At 41.6% G+C, this 15,361-nt stretch overlaps 1 protein-coding gene across 1 annotated transcript in view; it reads right to left on the reverse strand.

The window, feature by feature from the left end:
• LOC126272816 (nucleoredoxin-like protein 2) overlaps positions 1-3,186 on the reverse strand; it is a 45,676-nt gene extending 42,490 nt beyond the window's left edge. Inside the window, exons 1-2 of the mRNA XM_049976006.1 lie at positions 2,956-3,186; positions 2,743-2,876 (exon numbers count right to left, since the gene is read on the reverse strand). Of these exons, the coding sequence (XP_049831963.1) occupies positions 2,743-2,876; positions 2,956-3,114 (293 nt within the window). The 5' untranslated portion in view covers positions 3,115-3,186. The remainder of the gene's footprint in view (positions 1-2,742; positions 2,877-2,955) is intronic.
• Positions 3,187-15,361: the final 12,175 nt, after the last annotated feature.

Consider the following 15,361-nt stretch of genomic DNA (forward strand, 5'->3'; position numbering starts at 1 on the left):
ATAGTGTAGCATGGAGAGCTGCATCAAACCAGTCTCAGGACTGAAGACCACAACAACAACAACAACGTAAAGAAATATGAACGTTTTAGATGGGCCACTTTTTTCGCTTTGTGACAGATAGCGCTGTAATAGTCACAATTTTAGACGAGCAGTTGGTAACAAGTAGGTTTTCAAAATTAAAATACAGAACGTAAGTACGTTTGAACATTTTATTTCGGTTCTTCCAATGTGATACATGTACCTTTGTGAACTTACCATTTCTGATAACGCGTGCTGTTACAGCGTGATTACCTGGAAATAACACATTAATGTAATAAATGCACAAAATGATGTCCGTCAACCTCAATGCATTTGGTAATACGTGTAACGACATTCCTCTCAACAGCGAGTAGTTCGCCTTCCCTAATGTTCGCCCATGCATTGACAATGCGCTGACGCATTTAGTCAGGCGTTGTCGGTGGATCACGATGGCAAATATCCTTCAACTTTCTCCACAGAAAGAAACCCGGGGACTTCAGATCCAGTGAACCTGGTTCGACGACCAATCCACCTGTCACGAATTATGCTGTTCAATACCGCTTAAACAGCACGCGAGCTGTGTGCCGGACATCCATCATGTTGGAAGTACATAGCCATTCTGTCATGTAGTGAAACATCTTGTAGTAACATTGGTAGAATATTACGCAGGAAACCAGCATACATTGCACCATTTAGATTGCCATCGAAAAAATGTGGGCCAATTATCCTTCCTCCCATAATGCCGCACCATACATTAACCCACCAAGGTCGCTGATGTTCCACTTGTCGCAGCCATCGTGGATTTTCCGTTGCCCAATAGTGATGTTGGCGTGACGCTTCGTCCCTAAATAGAACGCGTGCAAAAAATCTGTCGTTGTCCCGTAATTTCTCTTATGTCCAGTGGCAGAACTGTACACGACGTTCAAAGTCGTCGACATGCAATTCTTGGTGCATAGAAAATTGGTACGGGTGCAATCGATGTTGATGTAGCATTCTCAACACCGACGTTTTTGAGATTCCCGATTCTCGCGCAATATGTCTGCTTCTGATGTGTGGATTAGCCGCGACAAAAGTTAAAACACCTACTTGGGCATGATCATTTGTTGCAGGTCGTGGGTGACGTTTCACAAGTGGCTGAACACTTCCCGTTTCCTTAAATAAAGTAACTATCCGGCGAACGGTCCGGACACTTGGGTGATGTCGTCCAGGATACCGAGCAGCATACGTAGCACACGCCCTTTGGGCATTTTGATCACAATAGCCATACATCAACAAGATATCGACCTGTTCCGCAGTTGGTAAACGGTCCATTTAAACACGGGTAATGTATCACGAAGCAAATACCGTCCGCACTGGCGCAATGTTACGTGATACCACGCAGTTATACGATTGTGACTATTGCAGCGCCATTATCATAAAGGGAAAAAAGTGGTCCAACTAAAACACTCATATTTCTTTACGTACTACACGAATATGTAATAAAAATGGGGGTTCCTATGTAAAAAACGCATTTGATATCCGTTTGACCTATGGCAGCGCCATTTAGCGGGCAAACCATAGAGCTATCTGGTTTCCCCCTTCAAGCTAGACGAGTTTCGTTCTTTGTAGTTTTTTCGTTTGATGCTTATTTCGTGAGATATCTGGCCCGGTTACTATCAATGGACCACCCTGTATACGGTAAGGGCAGAGAGCCTGAAAGAGTTCTGCTTGTACATTTACATAAATCATCAGACTCTTCTCACTCGAAAACTAGGTGGTTGTCGTTAATGTCCGCTGTTGAGAGAATTCTTAAGCTTTGGATTCCCTTAAAACAATTTTTTGACGCAGAAGACAGGCCACGTAAAATAATTTCAGATATTTTCAGTAGTCCGCTGAGTGGAATTTAGTTCATGTTTCTGGAGTCAAACTTGGCTCTGCTCGAAAAAAATACAAATAGTGTCTAAAAGAAAAAAACCCTTGATAATTGAAACATATTACTCGACACTCAAAGATGTCTTAATTAAAAAATGAATTTGATCTAATTAAAGAATAAGAACCCTAAGCAAGAAGTAGTTAATTTGATTTAGAAATCTCAGGATGAAACAATTTCTTTCAATACTATAGCATTTGATACCTAGAGAAATGGGCCCCAGACTGAGTGATGATTGAAAACATCATTATATACCTGACTAAAATGATGTGAATATTTCAGGCGACAGTTGTTATCAGGAATGTATGTGTGTGAGGAACTTTTTAGAAACTAAACGTGACTCCGAACAATGGAAGTCTAAACTGTCAGTGGAAGAAAAATGGAGTTTCTTTCTTAAGGAAACCGAAACTCCTGAACGCAGATACCAACTGCTAAAATTATGTATTTGTTTTCTATTCCCGCACATAACGTCACTGTGAAAAGAGTATTTTCGCTGACATTGGCCTAGTGGGCTGATGAAAGAACTCGACTGCTGCCGGTGAGTGTGGAATCAGTGTTATACTGCCAGTTCAACTACAAGCTGACTTACATAGAGTTTTATAAATACGTAAATGGGAAAAAGAGACTTGCTGAAAAAAGTGAAATATTCCGAAAAATATGGTGTAGCAACTACTTACATTAAAGCTAGATACGGCAACCCTAGTGTAAGTTGCCTCCTTGCTCTTATTTGAATGGTATCAGAAACCTTGAAGCTTACAAATCATACTTCTAAGACCACAAATATAAAATGTAATAGTATCAGCAAAGGTACACACGGTCTTACGTCGTCATCGTACTTCACAGCATACCAATGACCATGGCTCTCTGAGAAGTGTTGCAACATTTCAGTTTCGTTGTTATCTGCTGATACGTAAATTACCTGGATAGGCAGCTCAAACTTCATTGCTTCCTGTAGATTGTTAAGATACATTACTGAAGCTCTTCAGCACAGAGAATAAAAATACGTACAACCTCAGACTGGTACTCACTTCGTGCACAGCTCTCAGTGTTTCAACGAACAATATAGAATATGGACACCAAGCCGCTGCAAAGTAAAGGAGAATAAGTTTAGTCCCTTGCAAAATTTCTTCCACAGGAATTGATGCGCCATTTTTGTCTATCAGAAATTTTCCAGCCAACAAATTCATAGCTTAGATTCATATAATAATAGTAGTGACTGTGCGTCGTAGCAGAGTACAAAACAAGTAAATAAGAGCATAACTCTGGGTGAAATTGAGGAGGAAACTGAAGCAGGCACATTTCATTATCTTTGACACGTGTCAGTGAAGTTCAGTAGAGCTGAATAATTACTCTTTGGTATCTTTTCGTTACTTGTACGTAGTGAGCCTCTATCACATGTTTTATTGCACATTTAGTTATCTTCCACATTTTTTCGAGACTGTATCTGCTACCTACAAAACCTTACAGTGCCGAATTTCTATAAAAATATATGGTATTTGACGAGGATTTGTAATTATTCCAGGAGGGAGAAGCATGCAGGATTTGAAATCAGTAATTACGTGCATCCATATGTCCAGCTTTCATTGGATGCAGAATTACAATTACATGAACGTAAGCGTAAAATCTACGTCATAAAATTATCGGATATCTTACTAAACCAGTATAGTTCAGCGAAAGCACGCGAATAATCTAGTTCTATTTTAATTAACTGATCTTAACCCTAGATTACTATACCGGGTCAGCTGAAGAATGGATACAACTCGTTAGCTTTGACCAGTGACGTCATATTTCAGTTACATATATTAGTTTGTTTATTTTTGAGACGTCATCATTCAAAGCCGACAGGTTCTATCCCATTCTTCAGTATTCCCCTGAGACCCCGTAAAATGTACAATTGCAGATGGTATGAATTCGCGGTTCCCGTCCACCCGGTATTGCCAGTAGTGTGTGTAAAGCAGGACATTTTGTACTTATTTTGTATGTGACAAGCCATTGGAGACCTTACAATCGTAATTAACTAGTACATAAACTATAAATTATGACATCCTTTGCCGCGCGGTCTAGGGTTTGCGCTGCCCCTCCCGCCTGAGGTTCGAGTCCTCCCTCAGGCATGGGTGTGTATGTCGTTCTTCGCATAAGTCAGTTTAAGTGGTGTGTAAGTCTAGGGACCGATGTCCTCAGCAGTTTGGTCCCTTAGGAATTAACACACGTGACATCTTTTGAATAAACCTGGAGTAGTAAAAGTTACGATGGTTTAGTAACAATGTAAAATTTTCCCCCGTTTAGTGTTCTAAAGTTAATACACTTTTCAACTATGGTACAAGGAGACCACAGCTACTTGTCATCATCGATTTCGTCTAAATTAGTAGCACATGCAGGGCTTGACGGAAGTAAAAGTGACAGGAGCAAGGGCTTTAGATGGCATATTTTTTTAAAAAACAGCATTTTTGGTGCGTCTGTCGGGAGAGGCATCTGCCTTTTATGTCAGCCTAGCAGCTCGGTAGCGCTTGGCGTAAAGCTAACCGTATGGAGTACGAGTCCGCAGGGTGTGGGATCGATTACCTATGCGGGAATTTTATTTTACTTTCGGTTTTTACGTCACTTAACTTCAAATAAGCCGAAATAATGCTCTGTATATAACATTTACTAATATTTCAGAAAAGGTAGGAAAAGGAAAGGCAAAGGAAAATTTGGAGACGCAAATAAATTTCCAGGAAGGGATTATTACACGAGAACTTCGAACATAAAATCAGATACGTTTATTAATTTACAGTTGATGATTTACGCCTACTGCGGTGGTATTCATCGTAAAAGCAGGGGAAGAAGTAATTGCCTTGACATCTGACACATACAATAAACGCTGCACTTTTACAATTATATGGTTGTTCACTTTTGTAGAAAACATACTTGGTTTACATTTATAAGAAGTTCCCTCTCACTGCACAGTTTGGCAGCAAACCATGGGTAACCCGTTGTTTGCCAAAAATTGGCCAGGATTGTGGATGATAAACAATACGACGTATTTTGATGCATTCTTCTCGGGATGTGATATTTTTCCCTTCTCGATGGGCCGATCGTACCTGCACTGGGAATCTAGTGTTCACGTATCACTGCTGAGGGTGGCGGGAAGGTCAAATTGAAATTAACAGAATACGGAGTTCTGTACGCTTTAATTACAACCCCTTCTTGGAAAGTTATTTGCAGAGTCCTTTTACACGCTTTAAGCATATTGAACATCATTTCGGCTAATTTTCAGCGTAAGTATCGTAAAAATTGAAAGTGAAAACAAAAAAGTTTCCTTATAGGTTTTCATCCGCACAATGTTCGGATTAGCATTTTGTACTCTTTGTGCTACAGTCGGCCAGAGTGGCCGAGCGGTTCTAGGTGCTTCAGTCTGGAACCGCGTGACCGCTACGGTCGCAGGTTCGAATCCTGCCTCGGGATTGAATGTGTGTGATGCCCAAAGGTTAGTTAGGTTTAAGGAGGTGTAAGTTCTAGGGGACTGATGACCACAGCAGTAAGTCCCATAGTGCTCAGAGCCATTTGAACCATTTTTCTTTGTGCTACGCCAAGCGCTGCCTGTCAACTTCAGTAACGTAGGCTACTCATAAATGGCTTATGCCTCATCCGACCCGCGTCAACTATGCTGTGTCTTCGAAATGACTGGTCATCTGGAGTTCCCACTACTCCCATTTTCATTTATGGCCAAGCTCTGCTAAAGAGGTCCGTTCAAAAAATTACGGAACGTTCGCAATCGTGCCAATGGTGTGTTGGAGCGAAATGCGGTTGCCATCTCTGCACACGCTTGTGTTTAATGTGTATGTAACTGCCGGAAGTTTCATTGTTGTGTTTCTGTTGTTCAGTGCTGAATTGAGTGGAACGTAGTGTCGCATAGTTTGAGAATTTCGAGATGCAGAGTTACAGGAACAATGCGTCTGCATTAAATTTTGCGTGAAACCCAAGAAAACCATTACAGAGACACACCGAATGATGCAGGAAGCCTACGTTGAAAACCCAAGAAAACCATTACAGAGACACACCGAATGATGCAGGAAGCCTACGTTGATGAGTACTTAAGCCGTATTCGATGTTACGAATGGTTCAAAGGGTTCAAAAATGGCTCAACGAAGTTAAAGATGGTCCTCGTTCAGGACGCCCTTCAGCGTCTACCGATGACACTCATGTCAGGAATGCCTACGAAATTGTGCGTGCCAGTCGAAGATTGACTATCAAGAGATTGCAGAAGAATGTAATATTTCGGCTGGATCATGTCATGAAAATCTGACACAGCGTCTTGGAATGAATCGCGTTGCCACCGAGTTCGTCCCACGGCTCATGAGTCAAGATCAGAAAGATCTTCGCCTCGCAATCTGTGAACAGCGGACCGACCGGTGTGGCAGAGCGGTTCTAGGCGCTTCAGCCTGGAACCGCGCAGCTTCGTATCCTGCCTCGGGCATGGATGTGTGTGATGTCCTTAGGTTAGTTAGGTTTAAGTAGTTATAAGTTCTAGGGGACTGATGACCTCAGATGTTAAGTCCCATAGTGCTCAGAGCCATTTGAACCATTTTGTGAAGAGTGTTTGGATCGTGCAAATGAGGACGAGATGTTTCTTGAGAAAATCATAACTGATGATGAGACGTGGGCCTACCGTTATCTTGTTGAGATCTAGGTTGAATCTTCACAATAGATCGGGGAAGATTCTCCAAGATCAAAAAAAGCTCTTTAGGTCAGTCCAGATGTCAAAGCCATGCTGATAGTTTTCTTTGAGTTTGAAGGATTAGTTCATCAGGAATTCGTGCCACAGGGACAACGTGTTAATCGATGGTACTAACGGGACGTGTTGCGACGCCTGCGAAAACATGTGACAAGGCAACGGCATGGAATGTGGCGAGACAATTCATGGCTCTTACATCACGATTAACGCACCCCCACATTCATTCCTGTCGGTGCATGGCTATTGCATAAAAAACGAATTCACTGTGCTGCCTTGTCCTCCGTATTCTCCAGACCTGATCTCCGAGGACTTTTTTTATTCACAAAGTTGAAAATCCTATTGAAAGGATGAAGATTTGCAACGACAGACGAGATAAAAGAAAATTCGCAGACGGCGCTTCGCGCGATCCAGCGAGAGGCGCACTAAGGCTGCTTCCGGAAGTGGAAACGGTGTTCGGAGAGGTATATCAATTGTGAGGAGAGTATTTCGGAGGACATTATACACAATAAGTAAAAGGTAAGCACAGAAAAATTTTGTGAACAAAGTTCAGGAATTTTTCGAACAGACCTCGCATACCATATGTTTTGAGGTAATGGGTGATGACGAGTAGGTGCGCCCCGCGATTAGTATCGTTAATTCAGATGTATTTGAAAAGAACGTATACAATTATTGCGGAACACACATTTTCAATATCTTGACAGCTGTGAGCAAACACCTCAAGAGGAACATACAGGTTTTGTTTGTAGGCAACCTCTTCTGTTCGAAGGATGAATTTCTTAGCTGAGCCAATTGACTTATCCATTGGGCCTTCATGGCCTGTTGGGACGGAGTTTAGTTTAGTTTAGATTTCATTAACTACGCAACATTACATAATGCGATCTAATATCTGACTTACATCATCAGCGCAGTAACACCATCTGTTTGAGCAATTTTTGTGTGAAATTTTTTTCGATGTTGTTGTTTTTATTGCAGTAATCAGTCCAAAGACTGGTTTGATGCACCTCCCCACACAAGTCTATTCTATGAAGCAAACGATTTTCTTGTTATTGCCAATTTGCATTTTACAGCCACTCTTCTCCAGAAATGGGCTGTTATTTTGCTGGGCAAGTAGCAAAAACCATCTATTAATTATAGTGTCTTATTTCCTAATTTTATTATTTCAGCATGCAATAAGTTCTGTTACCCTTATTCTAGTATTGTTGATATTCATTTTTTAAGAGGGCTAGTATGCAAATAAGCGTCATGAAACCTATTTTTTAAATTTTTCTCTTAATAATTTTCTGTAGTTTTCAGAACAAGAAAGCAATTATTTTGAGGAAATGGTACCGAAGAGAGTCCCAAAATTAGAGAATTTAAAAGTGTCTGCACACATAATGACACCCCGATGTCATGCAGACAACTCTGTTAAAAACCAAAGTTAGTTCTCAGTTTCTCTTTTTCGCGACTTTTTAGTGTCTTATGTGATTCAAAACCCAGATGACAATTTTAACCAATTTATATGAGAATGGATACTTCTGTTCTGTAAGACTAAATACTTGGAAAATGGTTGTGCTGGGTGCTCTGCTATGCTTCAGTGGTGGTACAGTATCAAGCTTTAAGTTATAGAATTGGTGGAAATGGTTTGTGGACTAAATATACAGATAACTTCAACTGTCATTTACTCTTCGAAGCAGAGAAATCAGTACTGGAAGGCACCTAAGAAGCTAGAACATGTAGAAAAAGTCTGAAAAATAAAAGGGAGCTAGAACACCATCGGAAAAAGATAAATATGGACCTGGGATGCATTAGTATTGTGCGGGGTAGGTAGAGAAACATTCTTTAACTTTAACTTGAATTTCCCCAAGGTTCACTTTTAATTGTATTCTGGTAGACACTGGTTAAAAACTATTAAAGAGAGATGGCTAAAATTTTGTATACTGTCTCAAAACATATTAACTAAAAAGCAGACTTTTCTTATGACTCAAATTTAAAAAATAAACACTTCTTTAAAGAAAACTATGAGTTAATTACTGAAATATTTGATAACCAATGTTAAAATTTTTCCCGTAATTCGTGAGAGCAACATCTTATTAAAAGTCTGCTTTAAACATAATAGTGTATGGAACTTACAGGAAAAAAAACAAGTTTCTACTTTGTTTTTATTTCGAGATATGTTTATCTATGCTGCACATAAATAATTAACAAGCTTTATTTCCCTTGCAAAACGAAATACAACTCAGAAGAAAGTGTGAGACCAAAAGCTGTGGTTTATACATCGAATTGTTCCAGCATTACATGGGTTTCCAACTCTTATTCTTTGAGGAACACTTTCTAGAAAACTGACAATTTTTTTACAATTTACCTTGTGTTGACGAACCAATCCCCTTAAGCCTGATCTTCCAAGTTCATTGCATTCTCTCAAAGAATTACAGTGTTATTGGCAATCTTTAAACTTTTTATTTCTTCAATACCAGAACAAAAGTTAGTCGGCTATGAGGAAATGCAGGGAATTCTGCAGGGTATCAACTCATGCAGCAGGATCTGCTAGGTCATGCTCAACACAAAAACAATGTGTTCTATCAAGAGAAGTAGGTGGAATCATTGGTTACCATTTGACTGTGCATAATTAGTAATCAGTCACTGAAAACAGTGATAACCATTACATATGTAAAAGTACATATCTGGAGCAGTTTATAATGAAATGACCATATGGAATGATTGTAAGAAAGTCAGATGTTAAACGGCGATTAACTGGAAAAGTCCTAACAAATTGTAATTTCTATAGGATGAATTAAGCTTATAAAAGCATCATTCAATTGATGCTTGTATGTTGCTCTTTAGTCTAAAATTCCTACCCGTTAGAGTTAACAAAGAGGTTAGAGAATATTCTATGAAGGATAGCACAATAGCATCATGTCTACTTACTTGTCGAGTAAGCCATCGACTTTACGCTCTATACACTTAAACAAATACACCTACATGTTAATTGTGGTGCAGCACATATTTTCCCAGAATCAAATCCCCCTGTTAAGGCAGCTCACATTAGGGTATGTGGGATTTCTGACTGTTGTGTTTCCTACCTTTAATAGGTGATACATGTACCATGGGACTTCTGACCAGAGCCTATCTCACTGTCGATTTACACCAGTCGTTCACCAGGAGCACAAGAGTTATCACCGTGAGTAAGCAAATAATTACAATAATGAATGGGACGTCATGCCATCACTACCACGTGCACAGAAAGAGTGATGGGTGTATGAACTGGTTGTGAGTGAATTACGAACATTGTAGTGCGGAGACTGTTTAGAAATTGCAGATGGCAGAATCGTGGCTGAAAAGCAACATTCTTGACCACCTAACGAAGAAGATGTGCAGCTTAAGAAGAGAACACGTAACTGCAAGAAAAGAGTTCACAAAGCAGAGACAGTGCTTATCTTCCAAATTTTTAAGCAGGAAATTTCAGATTTTAAAGATATAGGTTAGATTTCACCATAAAAATTCGCCAAATTATGAGAAAACTCCCAGAAGACACAGAATACCACAGAACTGAATCGTAGTATCGCCTTCAACTCTATTGTGAACTGTAGTAACAGTACTGAAGATAGACAATCTAATGACCCCATAATGACTTACAGCAAAATGTCAGGAACCACACCAATGGTAGCAGTCGTAATAATAATAATAATTATGACAATAGCCACAGTAGGCAGAACAGGCAAGAGAGGAGATATAACCCAGGTTATGTGCCCCAAGGTGACAACACTAACCACACAAATACTTGGCAGAACTGTAGCCAACCGGATCCAGGGAATAACCAAGGTGGGGGGACAGACCCTTAATCACAGAATTAACCAACAATAATCAATCGTCGACTAATATGCTGGAAACTGGAGTGTATGTCAAAATACAGATAATGGTGTAAACTTATTCAAATGTAATGACGGGATAGATATCAGGAATAAATTGTTTTATGACAAAATCAGAAATAACAATGAAGGTTCAGCTGCTGCACAGTCAGCAATTAATTTGCAGATGTTTGGCATCGCTGTGACTGTTACTATCGACGCAAGTTCATCTGTGAATGCTCTGTCATCTGATCTGTTTCAAAAAATATGTGACTAAGTAAGATTTCCAGCTTTACTAGTAAATAACTGTAGGATTTTGGGGACAGATGAAATCTGTACAAGGAATATCAAGGTATAGACGAGACTCAATACAATGCTACAAAATGGAGCAATTAGTTGACATTTCTTGTAGTCAAACTGGCTGTACAAATCATAATAGGCATTCTTTCACTAAGAGAAATGGACACCAAGATGAGTTTGAATTTTCTGTACCAAAAAACCGTCACAAAAATGTATATATAGCATCGTTCTGGTGAGAAATTCTTCATTAATTGCAATTATATTTTCTCTGTTCTTTGACTTGAAATGACAGAGCACTGGCAATGTAGATGCTGAGTATATGTGCCAACATCAAATAAGTAGGAAGAGAAAACAGATGAAATGAACAAACAAATTGCAGACACTGTAAGTATCACCTACCCTAAAATCGAATGGGGATTCTTACTCACGTGGAGTCCATGGGAAACCTGAGCTAAAAATTAGGTCAGGGCCTTCAGACTTTAACCAGTATTCATAACTGTAAGCTTTATTGATGGGGTGCACACCATGCAAAGTTTAGAATTTGGTTGTGTATAACTGATGTTTAAATTCTTGAAAAGTCCCTTTTCATAAATTTATGTCTTGTAATAGTTGACAAACGTATAGAGATTTACTGAAATGTAGAATATTACAGATCATGAATATTATCCTGTAGCAGTAACCTGTGATTGTTTTTAACCCATCTTTTTGTATAATTAACTTGAATCCATCAAGTCCATTTAGCAATATTTATAGTTGTGAATAGACAATATACACTCCTGGATATTGAAATAAGAACACCATGAATTCATTGTCCCAGGAAGGGGAAACTTTATTGACACATTCCTGGGGTCAGATACATCACATGATCACACTGACAGAACCACAAGCACATAGACACAGGCAACAGAGCATGCACAACGTCGGCACTAGTACAGTGTATATCCACCTTTCGCAGCAATGCAGGCTGCTATTCTCCCATGGAGACGATCGTAGAGATGCTGGATGTAGTCCTGTGGAACGGCTTGCCATGCCATTTCCACCTGGTGCCCAGTTGGACCAGCGTTCGTGCTGGACGTGCAGACCGCGTGAGACGACGCTTCATCCAGTCCCAAACATGCTCAATGGGGGACAGATCCGGAGATCTTGCTGGCCAGGGTAGTTGACTTACACCTTCTAGAGCACGTTGGGTGGCACGGGATACATGCGGACGTGCATTGTCCTGTTGGAACAGCAAGTTCCCTTGCCGGTCTAGGAATGGCAGAAACGATGGGTTCGATGACGGTTTGGATGTACCGTGCACTATTCAGTGTCCCCTCGACGATCACCAGAGGTGTACGACCAGTGTAGGAGATCGCTCCCCACACCATGATGCCGGGTGTTGGCCCTGTGTGCCTCGGTCGTATGCAGTCCTGATTGTGGCGCTCACCTGCACGGCGCCAAACACGCATACGACCATCATTGGCACCAAGGCAGAAGCGACTCTCATCGCTGAAGACGACACGTCTCCATTCGTCCCTCCATTCACGCCTGTCGCGACACCACTGGAGGCGGGCTGCATGATGTTGGGGCGTGAGCGGAAGACGGCCTAACGGTGTGCGGGACCGTAGCCCAGCTTCATGGAGACGGTTGCGAATGGTCCTCGCCGATACCCCAGGAGCAACAGTGTCCCTAATTTGCTGGGAAGTGGCGGTGCGGTCCCCTACGGCACTGCGTAGGATCCTACGGTCTTGGCGTGCATCCGTGCGTCGCTGGGGTCCGGTCCCAGGTCGACGGGCACGTGCACCTTCCGCCGACCACTGGCGACAACATCGATATACTGTGGAGACCGCACGCCCCACTTGTTGAGCAATTCGGCGGTACGTCCACCCGGCCTCCCGCATACCCACTATACGCCCTCGCTCAAAGTTCGTCAACTGCACATACGGTTCACGTCCACGTTGTCGCGGCACGCTACCAGTGTTAAAGACTGCTATGGAGCTTCGTATGCCACGGCAGACTGGCTGACACTGACGGCGGCGGTGCACAAATGCTGCGCAGATAGCGCCATTCGACGGCCAACACCGCGGTTCCTGGTGTGTCCGCTGTGCCGTGCGTGTGATCATTGCTTGTACAGCCCTCTCGCAGTGTCCGGAGCAAGTATGGTGGGTCTGACACACCGGTGTCAATGTGTTCTTTTTTTCATTTCCAGGAGTGTATATATGTGATGTATTAGTGTTTCTGTTTGCTTTAAGGAAACCATATTGTATCGTTTCAAGACTCAACAGTCCATTTGTTACATTTTTGTGAACAAAAAACTTCGTTAGTTCTTAGGTCAGGTAGCTGGCGACGCGGTTTTTCTAGAGTGTGGTGCCTTGAGATGGAACTCACGTAGAAACGTGATGTCAGTAATCGCTGCCAGAGCCCTTGCTGGAAAGCAGGGACCTAGGTGATTAGGCCAGCGTGTCAGGAAATGGTTACAGGGATCAGGAGAGGTTGATTGTATTCCAATGAAACAGATGTCAGGCACCTCCTCAAATAGTGGATATGTGGAACAATTGTAGATCTGTATCAGTAACACATAATATAAAACTTAAGCTACATCATTCTGAAATTAAGTTTTGTTAGTACATACACAACTTTATACTGCATATTAGAAAATCATTCATCAGTTATATACAATGACAGAAAAAAATCGTAGCACCAAGGAGTTGTGCATGTAAACAAAAGTTGGTAGGCGTGTTTCAACATTTGAAAAGTCATGTCTTTTCCAGAGTAGCGCCAGTAGTATAAAAGTGGTGCTAGTAGCGTAGTATGAAGATGCAAATCGGGTTTGCCATATATACCCACTGTAACAGTCATAAGTGTTAGCTATCATTGAGACTGGATATAACGAGTTGATGTTAGTCATGAATGCCATTAAGATAATGGAGACGCCATTATCAACATCTCACTGAGTTTGAATGATGTCATGTACAAGGGCTACTAGAAGCTGGAAGTTCCTTCTGCAATACTTGGCAGGAATGTAGCCACTGTACATGACTGCTGGCGGCGGTAGTCAATAGAATGTGCAGTTGCGAGGAGATCAGACTTCGGATGGCCATGTGGCACTACAGAGAGGGAAGATCAACATACTCAGCTTATGGCTCTGGTGCATCATACTGCACCTGCATCAGCAATTTGAACAATAGTTAGCACCACAGTGACAAAACGATCTATTATAACTCGGTTACTTGAAGGAGAGCACTGAGCCAGACACCTTGTAGTGTACATTCCACTGACCCCATACTGCAGCCATTTGCGACTTCAGTGGTGTCAAAAGAGCTAACTGCAGGGCAGGATGGAGTTATATTGTGTTTTCTGATGAAAGCTTGTTCTGCCTTGGAGCCATTGGTGGCCATGTGTTGGTTAGAAGAAGGCCAGTTGAGGTCCTGCAACAAACTGGTCTGCATGCTACACACACTGGACCTATATTGGGAGTTATGGTGTGAGGTACGATTTCATATGACAGCAGGAGCATCTTGTGGTTGTCGCAACCAACCTCACTGAAAATTTGTATGTCGGTCTGATGATTCAGCCGGTTGTGCTGCTATTCATGAACAGTATTCCAGTGTGTGTTTCCCAACAGGATAACGCTCGCCCATATACTGCTGCTGTAACCCTACATGATCTACAGAATGTCAACTTGTTGCATTGGCCTGCATGAACACCAGATCTGTCTCCAATTGAGCACATTCGGGACATCATCAGACGAAAATTCCAGCATCATTAGCAAACAGCATTAACCATCCCTGTATTGACTGATCAAGTGCAACGGGCATGGAACTCCATTCCACAAACTGACATCCGGTACCTGTACAACATAATGCATGCATCTTTGTTCGCTTGCATTCTGCGTTCTGGCAGTTACACCAGTTGTTAATATACCAACATTTCACATTTGGAATGGCTTATCTCAAGCTCATATTAACCTGTGATCTTGCAATGTTAATCACTTAAATACGTTACCTAGACAAATGTATTCCCAACTTTTTATTACTCTACAGTGATGATTTTTTGGTGTTGGAATTTTTTCCATCGGTATAATTACACACTGAAGAGCCAAAGAAACTGCACACCTGCCTAATATGGTATATGCCCCCGAGATACGCAGAACTGCCGCAACAGGACATGGCATGGACTCGACAAATATCTGAAGCAGTGCTGGAGAGATTGACATCATGAATCATGCAGGGCTGTCCATAAATCCATAAGAGTATGAGGGGGTGGAGATCTCTTCTGAACAGCACGTTGCAAGGCATCCCAGATATGCTCAATAATATTCATGTCTGAGGAGTTTCATGGCCAGCGGAAATGTTTAACCTATAATAATGTTCATAGAGCCACTCTGTGGCAATTCTGGGCGTGTGGGGTGTCGCATTGTCCAGCTCGAATTGCCCAAGTCCGTTAGAATGCATAATGGACATGAATGGATGCAGGTGATCAGACATGATACTTATGTACCACTCGTCACTTGTCAGAGCCTCTAGAAATATCAGGCGTCCCGTATCACAGGAACTGCACACATCTCATACCATTACATAGCCTCCGTCAGCTTGAACAGCCCTGGAGAAATGTAGG

The sequence above is a fragment of the Schistocerca gregaria genome, chromosome 5 (assembly GCF_023897955.1).
Source record: "Schistocerca gregaria isolate iqSchGreg1 chromosome 5, iqSchGreg1.2, whole genome shotgun sequence".
Taxonomy (NCBI): Eukaryota; Metazoa; Arthropoda; class Insecta; order Orthoptera; family Acrididae; genus Schistocerca; species Schistocerca gregaria.